This window comes from Falco punctatus (assembly GCF_963210335.1).
Source record: "Falco punctatus genome assembly, chromosome: 3".
NCBI lineage: Eukaryota > Metazoa > Chordata > Aves > Falconiformes > Falconidae > Falco > Falco punctatus.
The window spans coordinates 34,483,819-34,505,220 of NC_137582.1; the positions used below are offsets into that span (position 1 = coordinate 34,483,819).

Below are 21,402 nucleotides of genomic sequence, written 5' to 3' on the forward strand. Positions count from 1 at the left end.
GAGAGCCACATGCACAAAGATTTGATTTACCTGTATTAACCAAAACCATGTAAGAAGTGTAGCATATTCTGAAATGGACTTTTATGAAAGAGGTATCTCTACTGGCATAATATTAGAAGGTATCTTATTCACAGTGTTTCTGAATGTTTTCATACCTAGGACCTATTTTAGGGCAAAATCTAGTAGTCTGATTGCCTGAAGGGTAAACATACTGTCTATGTTGTGAAGAGAGAAAAACCCTTTCTTGTCTCATGTTGTTTGCTTCAACAGTTATTTTATAGCAGGCTAGTAAGCTGTATGGTAAGCAATGATGGTTTCCAGACACTAGCTAGTAGGAAGCAGAGCTGCTAGTACTGTTGAAATAGGAGTTTTTTCTGGCTTTCCTTAAAATTTACAATCTCATTTCTCCCCTTCTTAGGGAAAAACCTGCTTTATACTTCAACTGTATAACTTTCATTTCAGATTAAAATACAAACAATAAAAATTTTAAATTGAGAAAATACAAACCTGTGCCTAAGAGATAGTGATATTGTGTGACTTTGTCAGTAGAAAATTTCTTTTGAAGTAAAATTACAGAATAATATCCTCTATTAACTAGAACTTCAGAAAGGGGTGAGCAGATCTGAAAAAAAATCTGTCACATTTTGGATACACAACACTGCAAAGAAGAATGTGACCCCTAAATTCCTTTGAGAAGCTGCTTTCATTCTTTTTAAACATTCCCAGAACAAAGATTGTATGATCTGTCATGGCGGACTTAGCAAGCTTGGCACCCAAGGCCATTGGGGTGAGGGCTTTTTTTTGTTGGCTAATTATTTTTTTAAAAAATATTATTTTTATTTAAATATTTATTTAAAAATAAATAAATATTTTTAAAATAAATATATTAAAAATAAAAATAATTGGCTAATTATTTTTGTTTCCTATAGTAACTAGCACAAAAGTAATGTTAATTACTTTTACATTAATAGATCATACATGTTTCAAGCACTACAGCATTCTCAGTTATGGAAAATGAATAAGATATTAATATGCTTTATATGATAATTCCCCTAAAACAAGCTAGAGACATCATTTTATGCTTAAATCTGCAATTCTTCCAATGCAGACCTGAGGCTGTTTCTTATTATATATTTATGCTACAGAAGTCTAAGAGAAAGTTGCCACTTAGGCACTTTGCTAGAAGCATGAATAGGTGATGATTTTTTTTTTTTTTAACTCAAGGGAAAATATTATAGTGGTGTAATCCAGCTGTTCGTTTTGCATCCTTACCAAGGAAAAAATGATACGATGGCAGATATGCAATGAATTTTTTGACTTAAAGACTGAAGAAAAACAGCCAGTTCTAGCTGTTAAGATCTAAAACTAGAGAACTATGGTAAAAGTGATCATTGTTACTGCATTCCATTAATCTGCAACCAAGAAAAAAGTGACCTTGTAATGAAAAATCAATTGCTTGGTAAAGCCTGACATTTTAGGTGGAAGACTTGGAAACATTTTTGAGTGATTCAAACAAAAACATTCATTGGAATTGTTTGTTATTGCAAATTTATTTTCTCATATTTGCAGAAAACTGACCCTCTAATTGTATTATTATGTGGAGCATTTATTAATAGCAGTGGAGTTCATATCTTAATAAAGGAGGAGTTCAAAGTGGAGGCCACCAAACTGAAATGTATACTTAAGGTCTGTAAACAGTTCAGGTGGTCTCAGATCCAGGGTCAGCATGAGAAGATGAATGAAAGCCTGTCTATTTCAAAACAAACATCTCCACAAGTATTTCTTCTGTGTTTGTTGGGGTTTTTTTTGTTTGTTTTTTTTTTTTTTTTAATAAAATCAATAAAATTCAACAAACAGAAGGCATCTTTGTTGCTTCAGAAGCAACAGACATAGATGAAATAGAAATTGTACATTTATATCATTGTACAATTAAGAAAAACAAACTTCCACTCCAAATCATTAGTGAAGCTGAAGTCTGATTGTACATAGACTTAGGAAGTCAAATTCTAATAGGAGGCTTTTAAAATTATTCCTAAACCAATTACTTGTTAGCTCAGAAAAGAAGGAAATGATAGCACATTCACAACAGTGATTTGAATTAATTAATCCCCACTGCACAGTATGGGGGATGCTGCATTACTAATGGTGCCATGTTCTAGAAAGAAATTTAAAACAGAATCTTAGAGATATCAAGGCACTTTACATATATAGATACACACACACACATATATATAAATAAGAGAGTTAGTATGACTATAATAATAATAATAACAACAATAAATTAAATCTGTCCATGTCCTAGGTCCTTTGTTGTTTTCATAAACTTGCATTACCATACTAATAGAAACACACCACTTGAATGCAACAGGCTTTGTCACGCATAAGGCTATACAAGAGGGTTGTATAAACAGACCAAAAAAATTTTTGTCCAAGGAGTGCACACTTCAGGCATGAGAGGTGACAGGCAGCAGACGGGTACTGTGAAGGAGTCAATATAAGCCACATGCTGAAGCAGAGTCTTAGTGCCTGACCATTGCTCACTGCTAGATTTGGTTTCTGGATGAAGAGAGTTCTGAGGAAAGCCTTGAAGTGCATTACCAAGGCGGTTTTGTAGCCACTGACATACAGCTCTTCCTAGATGTGAGGGAAAGTAGTGAAGAAGGCAAGAAAGTGTTTTTTGAGGTGACAGAAGGCGTAGTGGACTCCAGCCGCTAGGAGAAGTTAATGCAGGAGTCAACCTTTCAGTGCTGAATAAGTGAAGTGGTTTGGAGAAGCTGGATTGGCAGACAGCTTGTGGAAACATGTAACTTTGATGCAACCTAGGAGGCAAAGCCAATGAAGGGTGCTCAGAGGCAGAGTGGGAGGAAGACCGATGTGGTTAAAGGGGCAGGAAAATGAATGAACAGAAGAACAAAGGAACTGCATTTCTTGTGCCCACCATAAGGCTTCACACTGCTGTCATCAAATGAAGCCTAGAAAGAGATGTTCAGATGTGTGTGCATCTAGTATGCTACGGATAAACCCTGGGAAGTCTCTTAACACTTTTAAACTGCTTTTAACATCAGGTCATCTTCACTGGTAGCATTCTAACACTGTAATGATCACCTTGGCAATTTGTTACACAAGTCTTCTGTAATGCTGCAGAGTTACCGGAGAACAGTAAGTAACCTCTGCATTTCCCATATATTCTTATTTTGCTGTCAATGAGAACATTCAGCTCAATATGATTTACATAACTGTATCGCTTGTAAAAATCATAACCCTTTATAAAAAATGCTGAAGGTCTTTTAAACTGAAAAGCATCACTGAAAGGCCCAGCTCAGGCAGGTATATGTTTAACTCCAACCACATAAGTACCTACAGTCAATAACAAAAATTCTGTCTGTATCCACAGGTATCTGAGGTGTTACTACTGGGCGGTTCGTACTTTGATCACCATCGGTGGCCTTCCAGAACCACAAACTCTCTTTGAGATAATTTTTCAACTGCTGAATTTTTTCTTGGGTGTCTTTGTCTTCTCCAGCTTAATTGGTCAGGTACATAAAAAAACCCAATAACTAGATATGTCCAAATTACTGTAATGTAGCAATAATATATTCAATTTAATGGAGTTTAGATCTGGGGAAAAGTTTAGCTTCCATCTGAATGTCCCTCTAACTGTCATCCATACTTATTCTGACAAATAGTGAGATGGGTGTTGGCGTCTTCTCCCAAGTAACAAGAGGAAATGTCCTCAGGTTGTCCCAGGGGAGATTTAGACTGGATATTAGGAAAAATTTCTTCACTGAAGGGGTGGTCAAGCATGAGAACAGGCTGCCCTGGGAGGTGGTAGAGTCATCATCTCTGGAGGTATTTAAAAGATATGTAGATGCAGTGCTTAGGGATATGGTTTAGTGGTGGACTTGGCAGTCCTGGGTTAATGACTGGACTCCATGATCTTAAAGGTCTTTTCCAGCCTAAAGGATTCTATGTGATTAATCAGTTCCCAGTTTTGTAGCCCTTTTGCACACATGATGATTTAAAGCCAGACTCTGCAGTACAGGGGTGATTCCTGAACCTATGTATAATTCCTTTTTTCTTCCTTACAGCCAAGGAGACAGCTCCTTGACATTCACATTATACTGTTAAATCTGATATAAAAATTATAATTGTAGGTATGATATGAATATGCACAAATTATTGAATGTCACACTTGCAACTACTGCCAATGGAATACTGTTAATGGGAATCCCATTATTTTTGTCAAACTAGAATTCTACTCTCTTCCGTAAACAACAATACATTTGTTAACCTGAAAATAAACTGTTTTCTATTTCTTTTGGTTCTCATTTGGCAGAAGGGGAAAAAAAGCCTACAGCACAGCAAATCAGTTACACTTCCAGATGAATATAACTAAAATATTTCTGGCTTATAACTATTAAACTTAGGCTTTAGATCCATAGCTTTTATAATACCTTACCTACAGAAAAACAGATGCTATGGTTCCTGTGTGAGAATGTCTTATCGGATTTCTGTAGAAATCATTCCAGACTTTTTGATTTGTACATCTGTTATTGTAAGAAATATTAAAAAAAAAAAAAAGATGAAAACTGAAATTTAATTTTGCATACAGCATTTGAAAAGTTCATATCAAACAGTTAAAAATTGCATGTGTCTCTTGCTGTTTATAAGTGCAACAAAAGATAATCACCACGAAACAGACTCTTGCCTATAGGATTTAAAATTTATCCACAAACAAGAATTACCAGAAATAAAACAAGATAATTCATATAAAGTACCTATTGAATTCAAGTATATTGGATTAAATTTCAGAATTTGCATATTTATCAGTTTTTCCTAAACTGATATAATTGTTGATGACAGAACCATGCCCCATGAAGATTCTGCAGATTAGTTTTTGTAACCAGTATAGTCATCTGCAGACTCAAACCTTAAATCTTAACACACAAACAGCTTCACTGGAGTTTGTTATAATTCCTGTTTAGAAAGAGGTCTCAAAATTACTGAGTTATTCCTGGTTTAGAACACTTGCCTAAAAATTGTTATTCATATTGCAGTCATTTGCATTTCTGTAATAAAAAGCAGAACTCAGCCCACCGGCTCACTAATCCTTGGCCACTGCAATATGAAGCCATTCTACTAAAAGCACGTCTATGCAGTTATGCTTTTGAAGAAGATCTATGAACATTAACTCATCCTTTGTAAAAACTAAATTACATTTGTGTAATATGTCAAATTCATGGAATGCACTAAAAACTTCAAGGTAACCATTCAACTCAAAGTGCATTTCTAGGACTGATCTAGATTATCTTAACTAATTAAACAGTGGCAGGATCTTAATTCTGGGGGTGGCAGCTGATGTTATTGGAGAAAATCAGCCCAGTTTGCTTCATTTCTAATTTGTATTACACACCAAATGCAGAGTAGCTTTATTATGGATTTTTAAGAAAAGCATTATATATATTTTTTTCATCAATGTCCAGAAACATGAGAAGAATAGGCTAAAACCTGCAAATGATTCCTTTAAAATCATAGACTGTTCAACACAATTAGATTAAATTTGTAATGCTTCTGAAAAAGCAGATGAAGCACTTACTCAAAACATGCAGCTGAATGTATAATTAATCAGTGATTTTGCAAACAAGTGTTTTATTCTTTCTATATGTTGTTGACAAGATATTCAAATCAAGGCTATTTTTGCTGAAATGTGTAGTAACAACAACTGATGCTTGCAGATGAGAGATGTAATTGGAGCAGCTACAGCAGGACAGAACTACTACCGTTCCTGTATGGACAACACTGTCTCCTATATGAACACTTATTCTATTCCAAAACTGGTCCAAAATCGTGTTCGAACCTGGTACGAATACACATGGGACTCTCAGGGAATGCTGGGTAAGGCTTTCCAATTCCAGTTACGTAGCAACTCCAGTTGAGAGTGGTTCCATAGTTACAGATACAAGGTGAAATTCACATTTCTCCTTTTCTGAATTGCATGCAAGAAGTGAGAGGAGGCTTTTCAATTTACTTTAGAAAAGAAAAAAAAAACTACAAAGCAATATGACACTACTTCACAAATTCTATTCATTTATGTAATGTTCTGGTTATAACTTCAGACAAGATATGTAACTTAAAAGACAGTATCTTAGTAAAAGCATATTAGCAGCTTCCTCATTTGAACTCACGAGTGCTGGAATAGCTCCATTAAGCTATTTTTCTACTACAATGCTCATTTTTATGGACATTCTTCCTTTATATTTTCTAACTAACTGAGTTTACTCTTTTTTTTTTTTTTTCCTTCTACAGATGAATCAGAATTACTGGAGCAGATGCCAGCCAAAATGCAACTAGCCATTGCAATTGATGTGAACTTTGCCATCGTCAATAAAGTTGACTTATTCAAAGCAAGTAGTTTTACAGGAGAATGTAGAAATGTGTGGTACTCCTGACACAGAATCCTTGGTTTTTTGCGTCTTGCAGCACTTAAGAACATGTTTGTTAATATGGAAGGCAAAATAGGTCTAAGAAATATCTCAGTTAACGGAGACATGCCAGGACAAAGCCAAGTGCCTGCCTTTGAATATTTTGTGGCAAAGCAGAGATTTAAAAAAAAAAATAATCAAATGAGATTAAAGCACAGTCCTGTTATATCAACATACTAAAGCTGATGTTATGGTCAGGCTGTAAGTGATTTTGGAGAATAACTAATTTCAAGAGTCAGACACAAAAGAATGTAATTTTTAAGACAGTCCACCTTGCTGTATATTGCCTAGGTCTGCCTGAGAGATCCCAAATGTTATATGCTCTAGCAACATAACTTTCATGTACTGAATGCTACTTTTTTAGTAACTTTTGTGCAAAGGAGCTTTCTCTTTATTGTAATGGTAGTTTTCCAGAGATACTAATTTAAATTTAAATGTGGTACCTTTAAGGCTGGATTTCTGACATGAAATATGAGGAGACATTGCATTTTTAGAAGTAGACTTGACATACAGTTACCTTAACGCTAATTTGTTTGTTAGGATAATTGCAAGAAATCACATGATATTTCTGTATAAACATTACCTAGCTGCATGGTTTCTGGCACACTTGCTGAAGACATGGAATTCATAGGTTCATACCAACATTTGACAGGATCTTGATCTGCTTTTTTAACCTGGATCAGTAAAAAATTTAGCATAGAAGACCCATAAAGCTCTGAGCATGTCACTAACTGAGCTGAGCTTCCACAGCAAATTTAGATGTACAGAAGCTTACTTCGTAAAAAAAGAAGAGAACTTTATAAGTATCTAAAATAACAATTCTTTCAATCTTCTCTCTGTTCTAAAAAGCTGAACCTTATATTTTCAGTTTGCACTCCACTTATGAATTCCTGGATGATTCATGTATTGTTGGGTTTTGTTCCCCAGTGTAAGCACTAGAAGTCACTTGTGCTACTGAATTAATAGAGCAATCAATTCTATTTTCACAGGGATGTGATACACAGATGATATATGACATGCTGTTAAGGTTGAAATCCATTGTGTATTTACCTGGTGACTTTGTCTGCAAAAAGGTGAGCATTGTTGTCTCTTTCAAATAATAATTATAGTATGTCTTTTAGAAAACAAGTCCAGATAACAGTCAACAGTGTCCTTAAGAAAAAACTAATCCTGAGTGAATTAGCATAAAAGTAGGTACTCTGTGTAATAATACAAATGTGCTCTCAAATTTCAACCTAGAACAAGACAATATGGATTTTATTACTTACATTATCAAACGTAAAATTACAGCAATATGGGAAAGTATTTAATGGAAATATCGCTTATCTAATGATACAACATGAAGTTTTAGTATTTAAAATGGAGCAAGCTTAATTGTTTTTATACACACATACATACAAACATAGCCTACAGGTCTCAATTTAAGATGCTTTGCATGTACTTCATTTGTGTGTTCAGCAACTCTTAAGTGGAATTACCCAAGGACGTAGAAAATACACTGCTTCTTACAGCAGGGTATGATCTTGCTCTGCCTTCACTCACAGCTCTGAGCCATTTCCAGAATTCCAGCTGAACGCCGTCACACCGTCCCTTAGCAGAGACATCTGTCTTCTCTTAGCATTTTGGCTGAAACATACATGGCCTTATAGTAACACAGGCAGATAGCTCAGCTTCTGATCAAGCGAGCCCAAGTCTCTGTTCAGAAGGCATGTAAACATACTCATATGCAGCGCAGGATGTAATTGAAGCATGGAGGGGGATGAAGTATCAGTACTGTTACTGTTCTGGCAAGTGACCCACAGTTCATACCACACTCGGAAGTGAGCGTTAGAACCCCTTAACTTGTCATTAGTGGCCCTGGTCCAGCATATTCCTTAAGGTCCTGTTCCCTCCAAGAGTTAGGCATGTGATCCTCTTCCTGAATGCTGAGGTAGTCCTACTGACTCCAGTGTAAGAAGTTAAACATTTGTGAATGACTGAAGGATCAGGTATGTCCCTTGAAAGACCAATCACAGAATTACTGTTGGCTAGGAAGGGTGGAAGAGTAGTTTGGTGTACTTGCTTGTACAATGCACAGCACAAAAGCATCTTAGACTGTGGCTGGGACTCTTACTACAACAGGAGATAATAAACAACAGTTACAAGGTTTTGATACTTCAGTCAGATGCAAACAGTTCCTAACTAGGATGGATTACGAGAAGTTGAAGTATCAATTTATTCCAGCTTGATTCAGAGCTAAAAGACCTTTCACTTGTACAGTTCTGCTATGTGACCAACAACCATAATATATGCTATTAATGCTGTAACACATAGTAAAGAACAAAACTCTGTTCAAACTCCCTCCTCCTTGGATGTATGTTGGCCTCATCATACTGTACGGAGGAGGCTCTGCATGCAGGCTTGGAGGAGCAGGTGCAGGGATAGGAAGTGCAAGCCCTACATTTTCAGTTCCAGCTTTGTTGTTGCCTTTTCAATTTTAAAATTAAATTGCTGCTTGAAAAAATAGTTATTTGCCTGCCTTACTGAGATGTTGTGAGGGCTTTTATGATCATGTTTGTAAAGTCCATTAGATTACTCCAGTTTGCCTGCTTTATTGTATATACTGATGTCACACCCTTGAATCCTAGTAGATCATGTGCAGGACAATAAACAATAATCTCTTAACCATCCAGTAATAACATAGAATTTGACAAAGTTTTGAATGATCGTTTAGTTTTATTTTCCTTTTATATTAGGTAAGTGATAATTAGACATAATAGTGTAAAAAGTGAAGCTTTTTAGACCATGAAGCATAGGATTTTTCATACTTCTCTATTATTAAATATACTACTGCAGTACTTTAGTTTCCCCCAGTTGGTGGAAATGATTGCTACAATCCTGATTACTATCTAATCTTCTTTTTCCAAGATGGCCTAGATGATCTTACTCCTGTTCAAATACTGTCCCACATCACAATCAGAACTGCCAAAGTCAGCCCTTGTGCTTGTGCTTAGTGCAAGGACAAGTAGCACAAATATTTATTTCTCCATAATACCAGTAAACCTGTTTATGAGAGGGTGGAAGAAGAGCCTGTCAGATTATTCTAACAAAAATAACACTGCCCTGCTAAAACATGGTATCTTTATGTGTTTGTGTGCCCAGGGAGAGATTGGCAGAGAGATGTATATCATCAAACAGGGTGAAGTTCAAGTCCTTGGAGGCCCTGATGGTAAAAAAGTCCTGGTTACACTAAGAGCGGGAGCTGTATTTGGGGAGATCAGGTAGGTCCACTGCTATTTTTAACACTCTCTTTAGAACTGGTCAAATAATTAATGGTTGTTTAACTTTTCTATGGTAAGCATGACAGCTACCATGGGGAGGCTAGAAAGTGGGTAGGATCAACCAAGAGAACACTGAGCAAGAAGATGCAGGTAAGCGAAGGAAAATCTAAGGGGAAGCATCAGAGACTATTCTGGCAAGGTCTGAGACTGGTGTTTTAGGCAATGTACACAGGGATATACAGACAAATATCTCCTTCAGCATTTAAAAGATTTATCGCTTCTTCATGTTCTGACATCTGCAATACAGCAAGACCAAATGCATTTTATTGCCTGGATAGTAAGACTAGGTGCTTTTACATAGCAGATGGTAAAAATGATTAATTCCCAACAAAAGAGATTAAAAAAATCTAAAATTGCAAATAAAACCGGTTCATTTATGAGCTGAAGTAGGGATTAAGTTGCCAAAAATCAGCTACCTACATTTCAAAAACATATTTTTTTAAGAGCATAGAAAACAAGAAAAAGTCTGACAGACCAGATTTTTAGGTCTGAGTGTATCTGGAGGAGAAAATTTTTCTCTGGTGACTACAAATGTTTTCTATTTTCTCCACGTGGCTGCTATGCAAAATCCATTAACTCTTATGTGCCATGTTCCCTAATTAGCCAACCAAGTGCTACATTTTAGGCACTGCATCCCCTGCTGAGGTTGGCCGGAGGAAAAGTAATAAAATACATGTGCTGCTGCATGTGATAAACTGGATCCTTGATTTCTTCCAGCTGCCTTCCTGTTATTGTTAATCCTCTTGCTGGTAGCTTTAATCTGCCTTTTGAAAAGCAGTTATCAGCTCCGTGCCAGGTTTACATTTATCTTCTGCTTGTGTCTCCCTTTATAGTAGGGGAAACATTCACGTTTATCCAGTGCTGTGCGTACAGAACTTGCTCAGCCCTCAAGTGGAAAACACCTGAAATATCCCATAGATGCACACCTTTTCCACTGAGTGGGAAAGTGAAATCATATCAGCTCTTTGAGGGAAGGTTATTTGAAAGGTATTTCTCTGTGTGACAATGTAATACCTGAGCAAAGCCCCAAAACAAAATGCTGTATTGTATTGCAAGTTATGTGTAAAGGCTGAGAATGTGCTGGTCTTCAGTAAGAACAGATAAAATAAAAAGCTACAGCAGCCCAGATAGGTAACACACACATACTTTTCAATTATTTATTAGTCTTGTATTTGGAACAAGAACTTTATTTTTTAAACTGAGAAATGATAATAATTGTTTTTAAAACATGGAAGGGATTTTCAGACTTTTGATCTAGCAGGTGAGCACTTGTTTCCACATGAGAACTACACAATAGCCTTTAAAGATCCATTTCCCAGTACATTACTTTTTATATAATTGCAAATATGGCCAGTAAATCCCTCAGCAATGCTACAATCCTACACTTCTAGTCTTGTTTTATTCATCATCGACCTACTGTGGCAGCATACCCGTTCAGGCACATGTAATTTGCATATAAATGTCAGGCAGTTGATAAACTCAAGGAGAAAAGACACAGCAGCTGGCAGACATCTCAAAATTGAAGAAAAGCAAAGACATGAAGCACTAAGTGTTACTGGTAGAGATTTATCCTCTTCCTTGTGGCAAAGTGTTAAAAAATAATGAGTTTGTATAGCATCTTTCTATATAAGTTTTGTCAAGGTCTTCTGAATACTGTATAGCAGAAGCCAATGAAAAAAAATATTCTTTAATGGATGAAATATTGCTTCATTTATCACATCCAAGTTTTCCCCTCAGTATTCATAGCATGGTTATCATCTGATATCAGCCTAATTTCCTTCTGATTTCTCATTCAAGATTAGTTTAAAGAAACATGTCAGCTTCATTCTGAGTGGTTTAACTACATGATCGATAAGACACTTGTTATTTAATCTCACTTTGTTCAAAATGCATGTAAATGATGCTTAAGAAGTCTCTCAGAGCAAACGAGTTGAAGAAAACAAAGAAATGTTTATTTCAGAAGATTTCCCTGAATTATACTAGAAGGCCAATGCAAGACTAATGTTCAAACAAGTCCTTTGCCAATTTCATCCTTTAAAATTATTACAGAAACACATTAAGTAATAGGAGTTGCCTTCCAATTAACATCTTACCCTCATTTCCTACTTTCCTGTATAGATAATATCAGTTTGGGGAAGCAAAATAATCTCGGAATCAGAGGCAAACAGATTGCTGCCTTAATGAGAGCCTGTCTGCACAGACAATTGAGAGAAATTCAGCTATAACACAACACTTCATTAGCCCAGAGAAATTCACACTTTAAGCCAGATGTCCTCATTCATCCATTTACCGATATTTCACTAGAACTATTTCCTATTGGAAAATGGTAATTCTGGAAAAATGAAAACATTTCTCCATTCTATGTAAATGTTTAATGGGAAGATCGCTAAATGTTTGGTCTCAGCTTTAGCCTTTCAGCTGTTTTGTAACTTTAACTTTAATTTAAAAAAAAAATCAAACCTACAGGGAGTATTTAGATTTGTGAAAGATTAAGTTTTCCACTTTGGCCCAGGATTTCCCATGAAGTGGCAGCTGCTGCCCTTTGGTATTTGACATCGTGCTCAGAAGCAAGATCCAGACCTATTTCCCTTTCCTGACTTACCACTTCTCTCCATATGCACATAGGTGCTGAGCTGAGATGCCACAACAACTGATACACATCATTCCCTTGATCGGTTTGCTAATTTCAATGAATAGCAGTTTCCCATAGAGACAGCTACTGAAAAAAAAACCAAAAAACACCACCAAACAACCAGATAAACAGTCTTCACTTTATACCTCGAAATTAAATTTGCTAGCATAATTATTCAAAAGGTATCATCTCATATTACAGCATTTCAGGCTAACAACTGGAGTAAAAAATGCAAGGTAAAAAAAGCAAATTTCTCTGTTAATACAGATATTACATTATCAAGAACCATTGCAAGGCAAATTTAAATAATTTTTAAAAATTTGATCATGTAACTCTTAGCACACTAGCCAAAATAGATTCAATGATGAAATCCATAATGCTGTCCTTAGTCAAAGATGATTCTGTTCGAGCAAGAAGTGCCTTAAGAGTAAAATTCACCTCACATATTCACCATAATGAAAAAGCTGATCTCTTTAGTCCTAGTCTGCCTCGATAAAATGAGCTTTATGTCAGGAAAGCCTGAAAATGATTGTGCAATGACTTGTTGAGAAGTGATTCATCAGAACTCAAAAGCTGTTTGCCATTTTCTTTAGCTGCTTTTCTTATTGTGCAAACAGTTTTATTCTATCTGAGGAATTGTACAGAATTTTTTAAAAAGACGACAACATACTGCATTTTCAGCTTGAGTTCATATATTGATTGCTGTCTTGGGTTGCAGAAAAAAACTCTGTGTGTGTGTTTGTAAATAGCCTTGTACACACAGTTGCAGAGGCCTCATGGTATCCTTTATTAAACAAATATAATACATTACCTGTATGAGCTAATATTTATAAATGTTGTGTAAATGTATTTAATATTAAAACCAATATTTATATATTATTGATTAATATTTTAGATAAGTATTAATTAATGTTTTATGGGGTCCAGACTATCATTTATTAATAAATTGTAAATTTAGAGATTAGTAAGTATTCTCTAAAAATATTAACTCACTGGGAAATCTTTACGGGACAAATTTTAGAGTAGATCTCCTTGAATACAGTGATAAAGCAATTTTAGTACTAAGAGCAAAATGCAACCTCTTGCTTATCACCACAGCTGAGAAGTAAAGTCTCATTTCATTTGCTTAATGCAAGACAAAGAATTCAATTTTTTATTTCTACATCTAATTTTTATGTGGATGTTTTTTCTATGGCCTACTGCCACTTGCTAAACTGGTCTAATGCTTTACTTTCAAAACAAAACATCCTTCTGTTTCTGGCAGACACATTTGTTACTGTCAGCCTGAAAGGCCTTCCTAATCCATATCATTCAACTTGCCAACATTTAAACGTGAGATGTGGTATGTGAGAAAACTGAAAGCCAGAGTCCCACAGAAGTTATTCACTCAGGAAATCAAAAATACTTGGAGAATCACTAATTCATTGTAAATAACTCTTTCAGTAACAATAGACTTGTGCTGCTCTATTTCCGATGAAATAGTTTTCAACAATAAAATTGAGGAAATGTCAAGTTCACATGAGGACTAAAACAAATGCAGTCCTTGCAGTGGGTGTCCCTTGAGAGCAACGTCTCTATCTAGCAAGACTTCTCACAGTCCTTAGCATCTACATATGCCTGACTGCTAGTGACAATTCGCCTTCCGGAGGCAAGCTATTTCTAATCCCAGCTGTAAAGGGCCTTTACAGAACATCAGGTAGAACAGTTGGGTATGTAAGTGAGCTTTACAACGACTTTAATGGAAAACCACCAGCAAAATGATTCCTCACTAGGGCAAGTAATAATGTGACTGACGATGTTTCTTTTCATTCCAGCCTATTAGCTGCCGGTGGAGGAAATCGAAGGACTGCTGACGTGGTGGCTCATGGTTTTGCCAACCTTTTCATTCTGGACAAGAAAACACTCAATGAAATCCTGGTGCACTATCCTGACTCAGAAAAACTGCTCATGAAGAAAGCAAAGTATGTCCTACAACAGCTTTTTAATTACATTATTTAGCCGCAGAATGGACAGTTGTATCTTCTAGACAGATTTACATTCCTTTCTTGGAAGAGTAACAGATGTAAACACATTTGTATTTAGAGGTCAGATTTGCCTGGTAGTATCTAGTGAAAGTCATGGTTCTGGCAGGTGTTCCAAGGGTGGTGGAAATGTAGTAAGTAGAATGAAGTCCTGAATGCAGTTGTTTTCTTCGTTGTACTTAAGGTAACAAAACTAACAGGAAATACAGATGCATATCAGGACTCCTGACATAGTCAAGAAAGAAACTGCAGGACAGATGTCAGTTAAGGAGTAGGTCTTCAAAGACGCAACTGAACACTCGCAATTATTTCTACAGAGATATTCTTCAATGCACCCACAGACTTGTACGCATTTCCAAAACCTTCAACAGTAGTTAGGAATATAAAGTAAGGCCCAACAAGATGGACATACACAGATTAGAGAGGTGTGCATTTTGTTCAAAAGGGTTCCGAAATGGGATTTCACACCCACGCTGCTTTTCATCTTGCTTTGGCTGTAGCTTGCTAGGATCGCTATTTCCCCAGATTGAAAAGGGCAAAATATTGGCAGATTTGTCATAAAAACTATGACAAAATTAGTACCCTTCTACCTTGTAAAAGGTCCAAATACTTAAACCAGTTTGTCATTATTAGTGTACTTCAGCACTCTCATTGTTCTCAGCTGTTGCCTTGCAGTGCTATCAAAGGTTGGAAGGTTGCTGCCAGACTTGAAGTTCCACCAGGGAAGACTAAACATAGCACCGCAGTGACATTTTGTTTAGTGGAAGTGCTAGCAGATGGTTGCATTCAGCATGTTTCAACAGCCCTGGTTGTCAAATGACAGTATCTTGAGATCATCACATCCCTGAGGAACAAGGAACCTAGACACAGAATGGGCTCACTGCCTGATTTTCAAAACCAGCAGCAACAAGTAAAAAGGTGGAACAAATCCACTGACCGATTTATCCTTCCTGACTTTTCTCCACCTTCTTTCTAAAGTTCTATCACCACCATTACTTGTTATTGCTGTCGCTCTGTCCCACACTACCTCCTGCTTTCTTGCCCGCCCTGATCGTATCCTCCCAAGCCATTAAATTCTGCTTGCTCCAGACAGTCTGTCTCAACTGCAAGAGTTTAATATCCACCCTTAATATCTGCAAACCCATTTGAGCTCAAAGCTGCCTAGATACCAGAGTAGATACAGGATATCCTGTTTAATTTTAAAGATATGCAGTACCTGCCCTGCACTGGCGGCCATGTATTCTGCACATCTGTCTAGGCATCCACTAATTCTTTCAAAATTCCTGTGCTCTATGTATGGTCAGCTATGTCTCTAGAAAAACTAGGCACCAACAGGAGATTTGTAGTTACGTTCAGTTTTGGAATCAAATTATCAGTTGTTCTGCCCTGGAAGGTTTATGTTAAGGTTGTCTGTGGAATCGCATTGGCCTTCCCTTTAAAAAAGGGCTCCTTGAAATAAACTCAAAGGATTTATTCAAGCAAGAAATTTGTTCTATTATCTCCTACCTAATATTCACTGTATGGCCTGTACTTAATAAACCCATGCAAGCTGCTGAGGTATACTTTTTAAGTTTATGACAATAAAACTTAAAAAAAAGTTAAATATTCACTTCTGAAATTCACAGTTACAAAGTACAGGGCACTGGAGAAAATTATAGTATTATGTGATTTACTGTACTTCAGACTGCAAAGCTAGTCCTTGATCATAAAAAGCCTTAAGTCAGAGCTTTTGCAAAGACAGAAAAGCTGCCTTGAAAACTGTGCAGTAACCTAACAGAAACGGAAAGCACGGCAGCACTCTGCTTTTCTCTGGTTCCGTCTATCTCGGAGCTGTCGTCTAATCTTTACCCTCATTGTTCATTCTCACTTCTTCTTGTTACGGCTGCAAATGAGTACAGCTATGGGAGGGTGTGAAAATGTAGTCTGCCGTGTGATTGGCAGTAATTTTTGTATCTTCAGGGTGTTGTCTTCTACTGAAGAAGACCAAAAGTAAGTACCGCTGTCTAACCTGACCTATGAGAGATGAGCTGTGCTGGGAGTTAAGTTTGGTAAACTATTACTCCCACAAGCACCAGCTGGACTCCCAGCTGAGCACTAAACACCCTCTGGATTTGCATCCAGAAGGCCAGGTAAGAGACTGCCACCTCAGGTATCAGGCACCCATCCCCCTCCACGCTATTTCACACCTTAGCAAACTCTCATCTGCTTTGCAACACCTTAACTGGAGCCTGCACTTGTTTATTCCCCAGGATATAGGTAAACAACTCCCAATTTCAACAGTAGTCTCCAACTCCACCAGAGCCTAGGGCAAACCCCTCACCGTTTCCAGCTTTCTCTTGCCCCAGTACCTGGGACCAAAAAAATTAACTGGCTGGAAAAGCTGCCAGATCTTCATCTGTGAATGTGACATTTTAGCTTTGCAGGAGCTTTGCTTGGTTTCACAGCATTGCTGTGCGTTCTCATTCCTTCCTGTTCCCAGGGTGCTGCTGAAACAGAAGGGGAAACCTGCTCCAGGACCAGCAGTGCAACAACCACGGGGCTTGGCCGGTGTCTTTGGGCAGAAACCAGAAACTCCAAAATTGTTTAAAGCGATGCTGGGAGGAAAAGGAAAAGAAGGCCTTGCTAAGCTGCTGCAGCTGAAGAGACAAGACGACATTCAGGTAATGCCACAGAAAATAAGAGTAGATTATTCCAGGTGCTGAAAGATACTGAGAGGGCTTGAGCAAACGGAGTAGGTGAAAACGTAGCCTTACTGCAATCAACAGCAAAACCCCCCAGTAGCTGAGACATAATCACTGTACCTAATCTCTGTAAACACCAGTTCTAAAATTTGTCTCAAATCTTCCTGGACCTGGACTCTGCAGAGAAAACAGAAGCAAAGAAAAAGCAAGGAAAAAAGCAAGCAAACAAAGATCCTCAAAGGAAGTAAGGATAAAATGCACTTTACAAAGACCCTAAGGATATCTGATCTTCTAATTCTATGTAAACAACAGTAAATACAGAAATATTCTAACACAGTAATCTGATCCAGCTGACTCAAGCACATGGTGAACTTCCCAATTCAAAGTCAGATCTCTGGCTGTCACAAATCCTGAAGACAAAACGTAAAGTGTAGCCCACAGAGCTAAAACTGATTCAATCTCTAATATATTGTACTTATGAAAAAATATTAATTTAGTTGAAGAAAAGTAATTCCCTCATTATACTCTGTTCTGAGAAATGTTAATGCTAGTAAGAACCTGCTCAGTTCTACATACCTATCCAAAGGCAGCAGAATCCTTTTCGGTCTTTACAGCTGAACTGGCTGCGTTGTTCATTTTTTTAAGTTAAACAAAGAACTGTGCTTACACAAATGACTACAGCACTATGATTGGAGTAGAAATGTTGCTCAATTTATTGTGTATTTGTGAACTTATTAGCATATAGGCTTGGGTAAGGAACTGGGCCGCTGGCAGGCAGTATGTCAAGATTTACATAACGCAATTTTTTTCTTTACAAGTAAAGGAAGGGAAGACCTAAGGAAGGGTTGTGTGCCCCAAAATGTGCCTGTTTCATCCTGCTGTATTAATAAGAAGCAGATACTATCAATATTCACAAGCTTTTCATAAGTTTTGTTAACGTGCTGATTCTGAAATTGCATTTTTCATTTAAAACTGATTTTCAGCATCTAAATACAAAGTTACGTATATTGCCATTAATCTGTATGACATATATATATTACATATCATTAATCACAGTATCCACGCTATGCCTTTCCAGTACACATACAGAATCGGACTACCTCTTGAATTTCTTCTGCAGCATTGGAAAACATTTAACTTCTTGTTTCTAGGAAACTCAAGCTAAAGCAAATAAGCCTGAACAAGAGGAGAAGAAACCTGTGGAGCCCGTGGCCTCATCTGCACCCCCTACACAAAAGGAAGAGGCGAATGCAGAAGCTAAGCCTCAACCTGCAGCTATGCGCAAAGAAAACAGTAAGGAGTCTCTGATCATTAGTATGTCTCCATCCCCCAGAGCAGAAGAAGGAGAGATCCTTAAAGTTGAAGTTAAAGAGAAAAAAAAATAAATAGACAGTGCTTTGGGCTGTGGCCCCATCTATTGTCTTGCTGAATTCAGAGGGCAAGCGTGACTTCACTTTTGTGTACAGAAGAGGAAAAAAAAGTAGAGACTACCCACAAGAAAAACCCACCCCAGCTTGTCGTCTTCTCTCCCTCCTCTCCTGACACAACGGGGAAAATTATTTATATACTTACCTCTTACCCTTGAGCCCGAAGAGAGAACTGTTGGTGCAATAGGAACTAGAGCTGCAACTGCATTTCAGGACCACTCGCTTCTTGTCTGGTCAATGCTCTCCCTCATGTCTTACTCTGTCTTGTTCCTGCTTCTCTTCTTTCCTCTGCTGTTTATCCTTGCTTTGTTACTGCTGTTCCTTTTGCTCAGCTTGCTCTTGCTATTCATATGTGTTCTTTTCTATCTTTTTTTCTGGTTTCCCATAGTTATTCTTTTTCTTCTTACTGCCTTATTGTTGCTGAGGGTACTTACGTTTCTCTCGATCCTTCTCTCTCCTCCCCTTATACTTTTAATCAGTGACGTGTTTTTGTGATCAGTGTGGCTCAGTGCAGAAAGCTGCGATACTGTGGCTGTGTGTTGGGATGTTTTAGCTTGGGACAGGGGGCTACAACAAAAACATTGTCAAAAAATAAAATCACAAAATCCACAAGGGGGAAGCAGATTGCAGAATTATTGTCAGTCCTCTGAAAGCATGAGTGTCTGCTCCAGCTGTCCTTCGCTCTGGTGAATAAACATGGCAAAGACTTAGATACCGTCTTTAACTCTGGGCTGCTGATTTAAATGCTTGATCTTCTCAAGGGTTAGGCATTAATAATGCTGTCTGAAGAGCAAGCACTTGACACTAGCTAACTTTTTGAAGAATTTTGGTATCTAAACTGGCCACTTCAAAAATAAGGGCTATTTTACAAAAAGCAGGAGTTACACTGGCTCTGTGGTACGTAGATCCAACCAATGCTCCAGTTGTTCACCTCCATCACAGACCCCGACTGATGGTGCAAAGCAAACCCTGTGCCGTACTGGAGCTGAGCTACATCATACCTGTGAAGTAAATTCTTTATGAATGCCACAGGTGAGAGTGATACAGCTTCCTAATGAGGAGCTCCCACACCATCAGCCTTCAACATTGGCTCATCACAGAAAGGCATGCAACGTTAAACAAAAGGCTGAAGCTGTGCTTGAAGATTAATTCTCAATTACCTTTCTCTCTTCTGTGGCTTTGCATCTCCTCTCTCTCTCCCTATCCACTTGCAGTCCCCAGTGGATGAACAGTTTTGGGAGCTAAAACGATTATGCAAAGGCCAAGCCAAGAAAGCGTAAGGGCAGGCTTCCTCAGCTGACCAGCCAACCAAGGAAGGCACCATGCCAAAACTAAACATTCACTTTATAGGCTATATACGATCCTGCAGGCTATGCATTCTTTAAAGACTTTGAACTTCTCTAATCATAGGCAAAACTGGCAGCCTAGGCAGAATCAGTGGGAACCTTGCCCAAGTAAAAGCTGGATGACTGAATTCCTTATGCTGTATATTCCACACATCCTCAGACATGACCAAAAGCCAAATCTCTTTTAAAAAGAAAGTTATGTCACATTAGCAGTGAGGTCAAGGTTCAAGTGCTACATGGGTAGGACCACCTTTACATGTATGTCACTTGGTAGGTAAAAAAAAAAAAAAAAAGTCACATCAGAGGTAGAAAATTATAAGATGCATCATAAATAATTATTCATCTCATGCACATCCAGGAATGCCTCAATGCAATCTCAAAACTAGAAATATTGCAGAACTGCTTAAAAAATGAGGTCTTCTACAAATAATAATGATCTATGAATTCATTACAATATATGGTTTTCATCCTTTTTTTGAGTTGTCAAAACACTATGGAAGGGAGGAAAAAAGAACCACATAAACTCCCATATTTTAACATTTTTATATTACTGAGTAAAGCACGCTCTCATTGCAGAAGATCCGACCCCTCTTCTGCCTACACAAACGCTACCAGGTAACTGCAAACATTTTCATTGTTGGGATACTTAAGGTAATCCATCACACACTGACGTATACCACAAAGTAAGAGCTGAGACTGCAGCAGCAAGTGTTACACTGCAGCAACAGAGCATCCCATGAGCTGCTGCTTTGCTACAGCTCTTAACAGCTCAGGATTGCAGGAAAGCCTGCCAGTTCTGTCTTCAGAATTACCGAGTTCTGCACAGCTCTCAAGTTCCTTAGACCCAAATGAAAGACAAGTGTCAATGTTTGCAGAAGATCATGGCCTCACAGAAGCAACATCCATCAGGTTTGCTCTGGCATTCTACTTTTCTCTTGTTGGAATATTTCCCCCTTCCTCAAATTCCTCCATTTTTAGGGGTGGGCAGGAAGGGTCCAGGAATCCAGGTTGCAACTATCTATAGGGTTTTCATCAGAAGGAATGACACAAGAAAGGTCAAGATCTAAGATGTATTAAATCCCTTCACGAACTAATTCTACTCTGTGGATTCTTGACTGGTGAAGTGAATTACTCTAGTGCACTCAGATGATGCAACTTCCAGTCTCAAAGTTCACTCAGGTTCTGTATGGTATTACGCTCCACTGCAGCACTGTCTCTAGTATATCTGAGTTTCTCAATAAAGCATTACAGACTTGACTACACTTAAATGTAAAGGAACTGAACAGTGGAGTGGGACAGTGTCTTTGAAAACTAAAAATAACCACATCTCAATGCCTCTTTACTTAAAATGTAGATGCTATTTCAAAAAAAAAAGTTTTGGAAAATCTGATATGAGAGAACTCTAACGTGGCAATGAACATGAAACAGTCACTGCTAAAACCACGCTATTTCAGAATATCTTCTTGCTAAAAGCCAGTATGAGATGCCTTATG

General features: G+C 37.6%; 1 protein-coding gene and 1 long non-coding RNA gene across 2 annotated transcripts in view; one reads left to right on the forward strand and one right to left on the reverse strand.

Moving 5' to 3' along the window:
* CNGB3 (cyclic nucleotide gated channel subunit beta 3) overlaps positions 1-20,228 on the forward strand; it is a 91,640-nt gene extending 71,412 nt beyond the window's left edge. Inside the window, exons 11-18 of the mRNA XM_080381862.1 lie at positions 3,395-3,536; positions 5,736-5,895; positions 6,307-6,404; positions 7,472-7,555; positions 9,624-9,742; positions 14,249-14,395; positions 16,935-17,115; positions 18,288-20,228. Coding sequence (XP_080237988.1) covers positions 3,395-3,536; positions 5,736-5,895; positions 6,307-6,404; positions 7,472-7,555; positions 9,624-9,742; positions 14,249-14,395; positions 16,935-17,115; positions 18,288-18,521 — 1,165 coding nt within the window. The 3' untranslated portion in view covers positions 18,522-20,228. The remainder of the gene's footprint in view (positions 1-3,394; positions 3,537-5,735; positions 5,896-6,306; positions 6,405-7,471; positions 7,556-9,623; positions 9,743-14,248; positions 14,396-16,934; positions 17,116-18,287) is intronic.
* On the reverse strand, positions 1,840-5,729 carry LOC308061639. The gene is made up of 2 exons (XR_013927312.1): positions 4,460-5,729; positions 1,840-3,523 (listed from the first exon to the last, which is right to left on the reverse strand). It is a non-coding gene; the product is annotated as an uncharacterized lncRNA (long non-coding RNA).
* Positions 20,229-21,402: the final 1,174 nt, after the last annotated feature.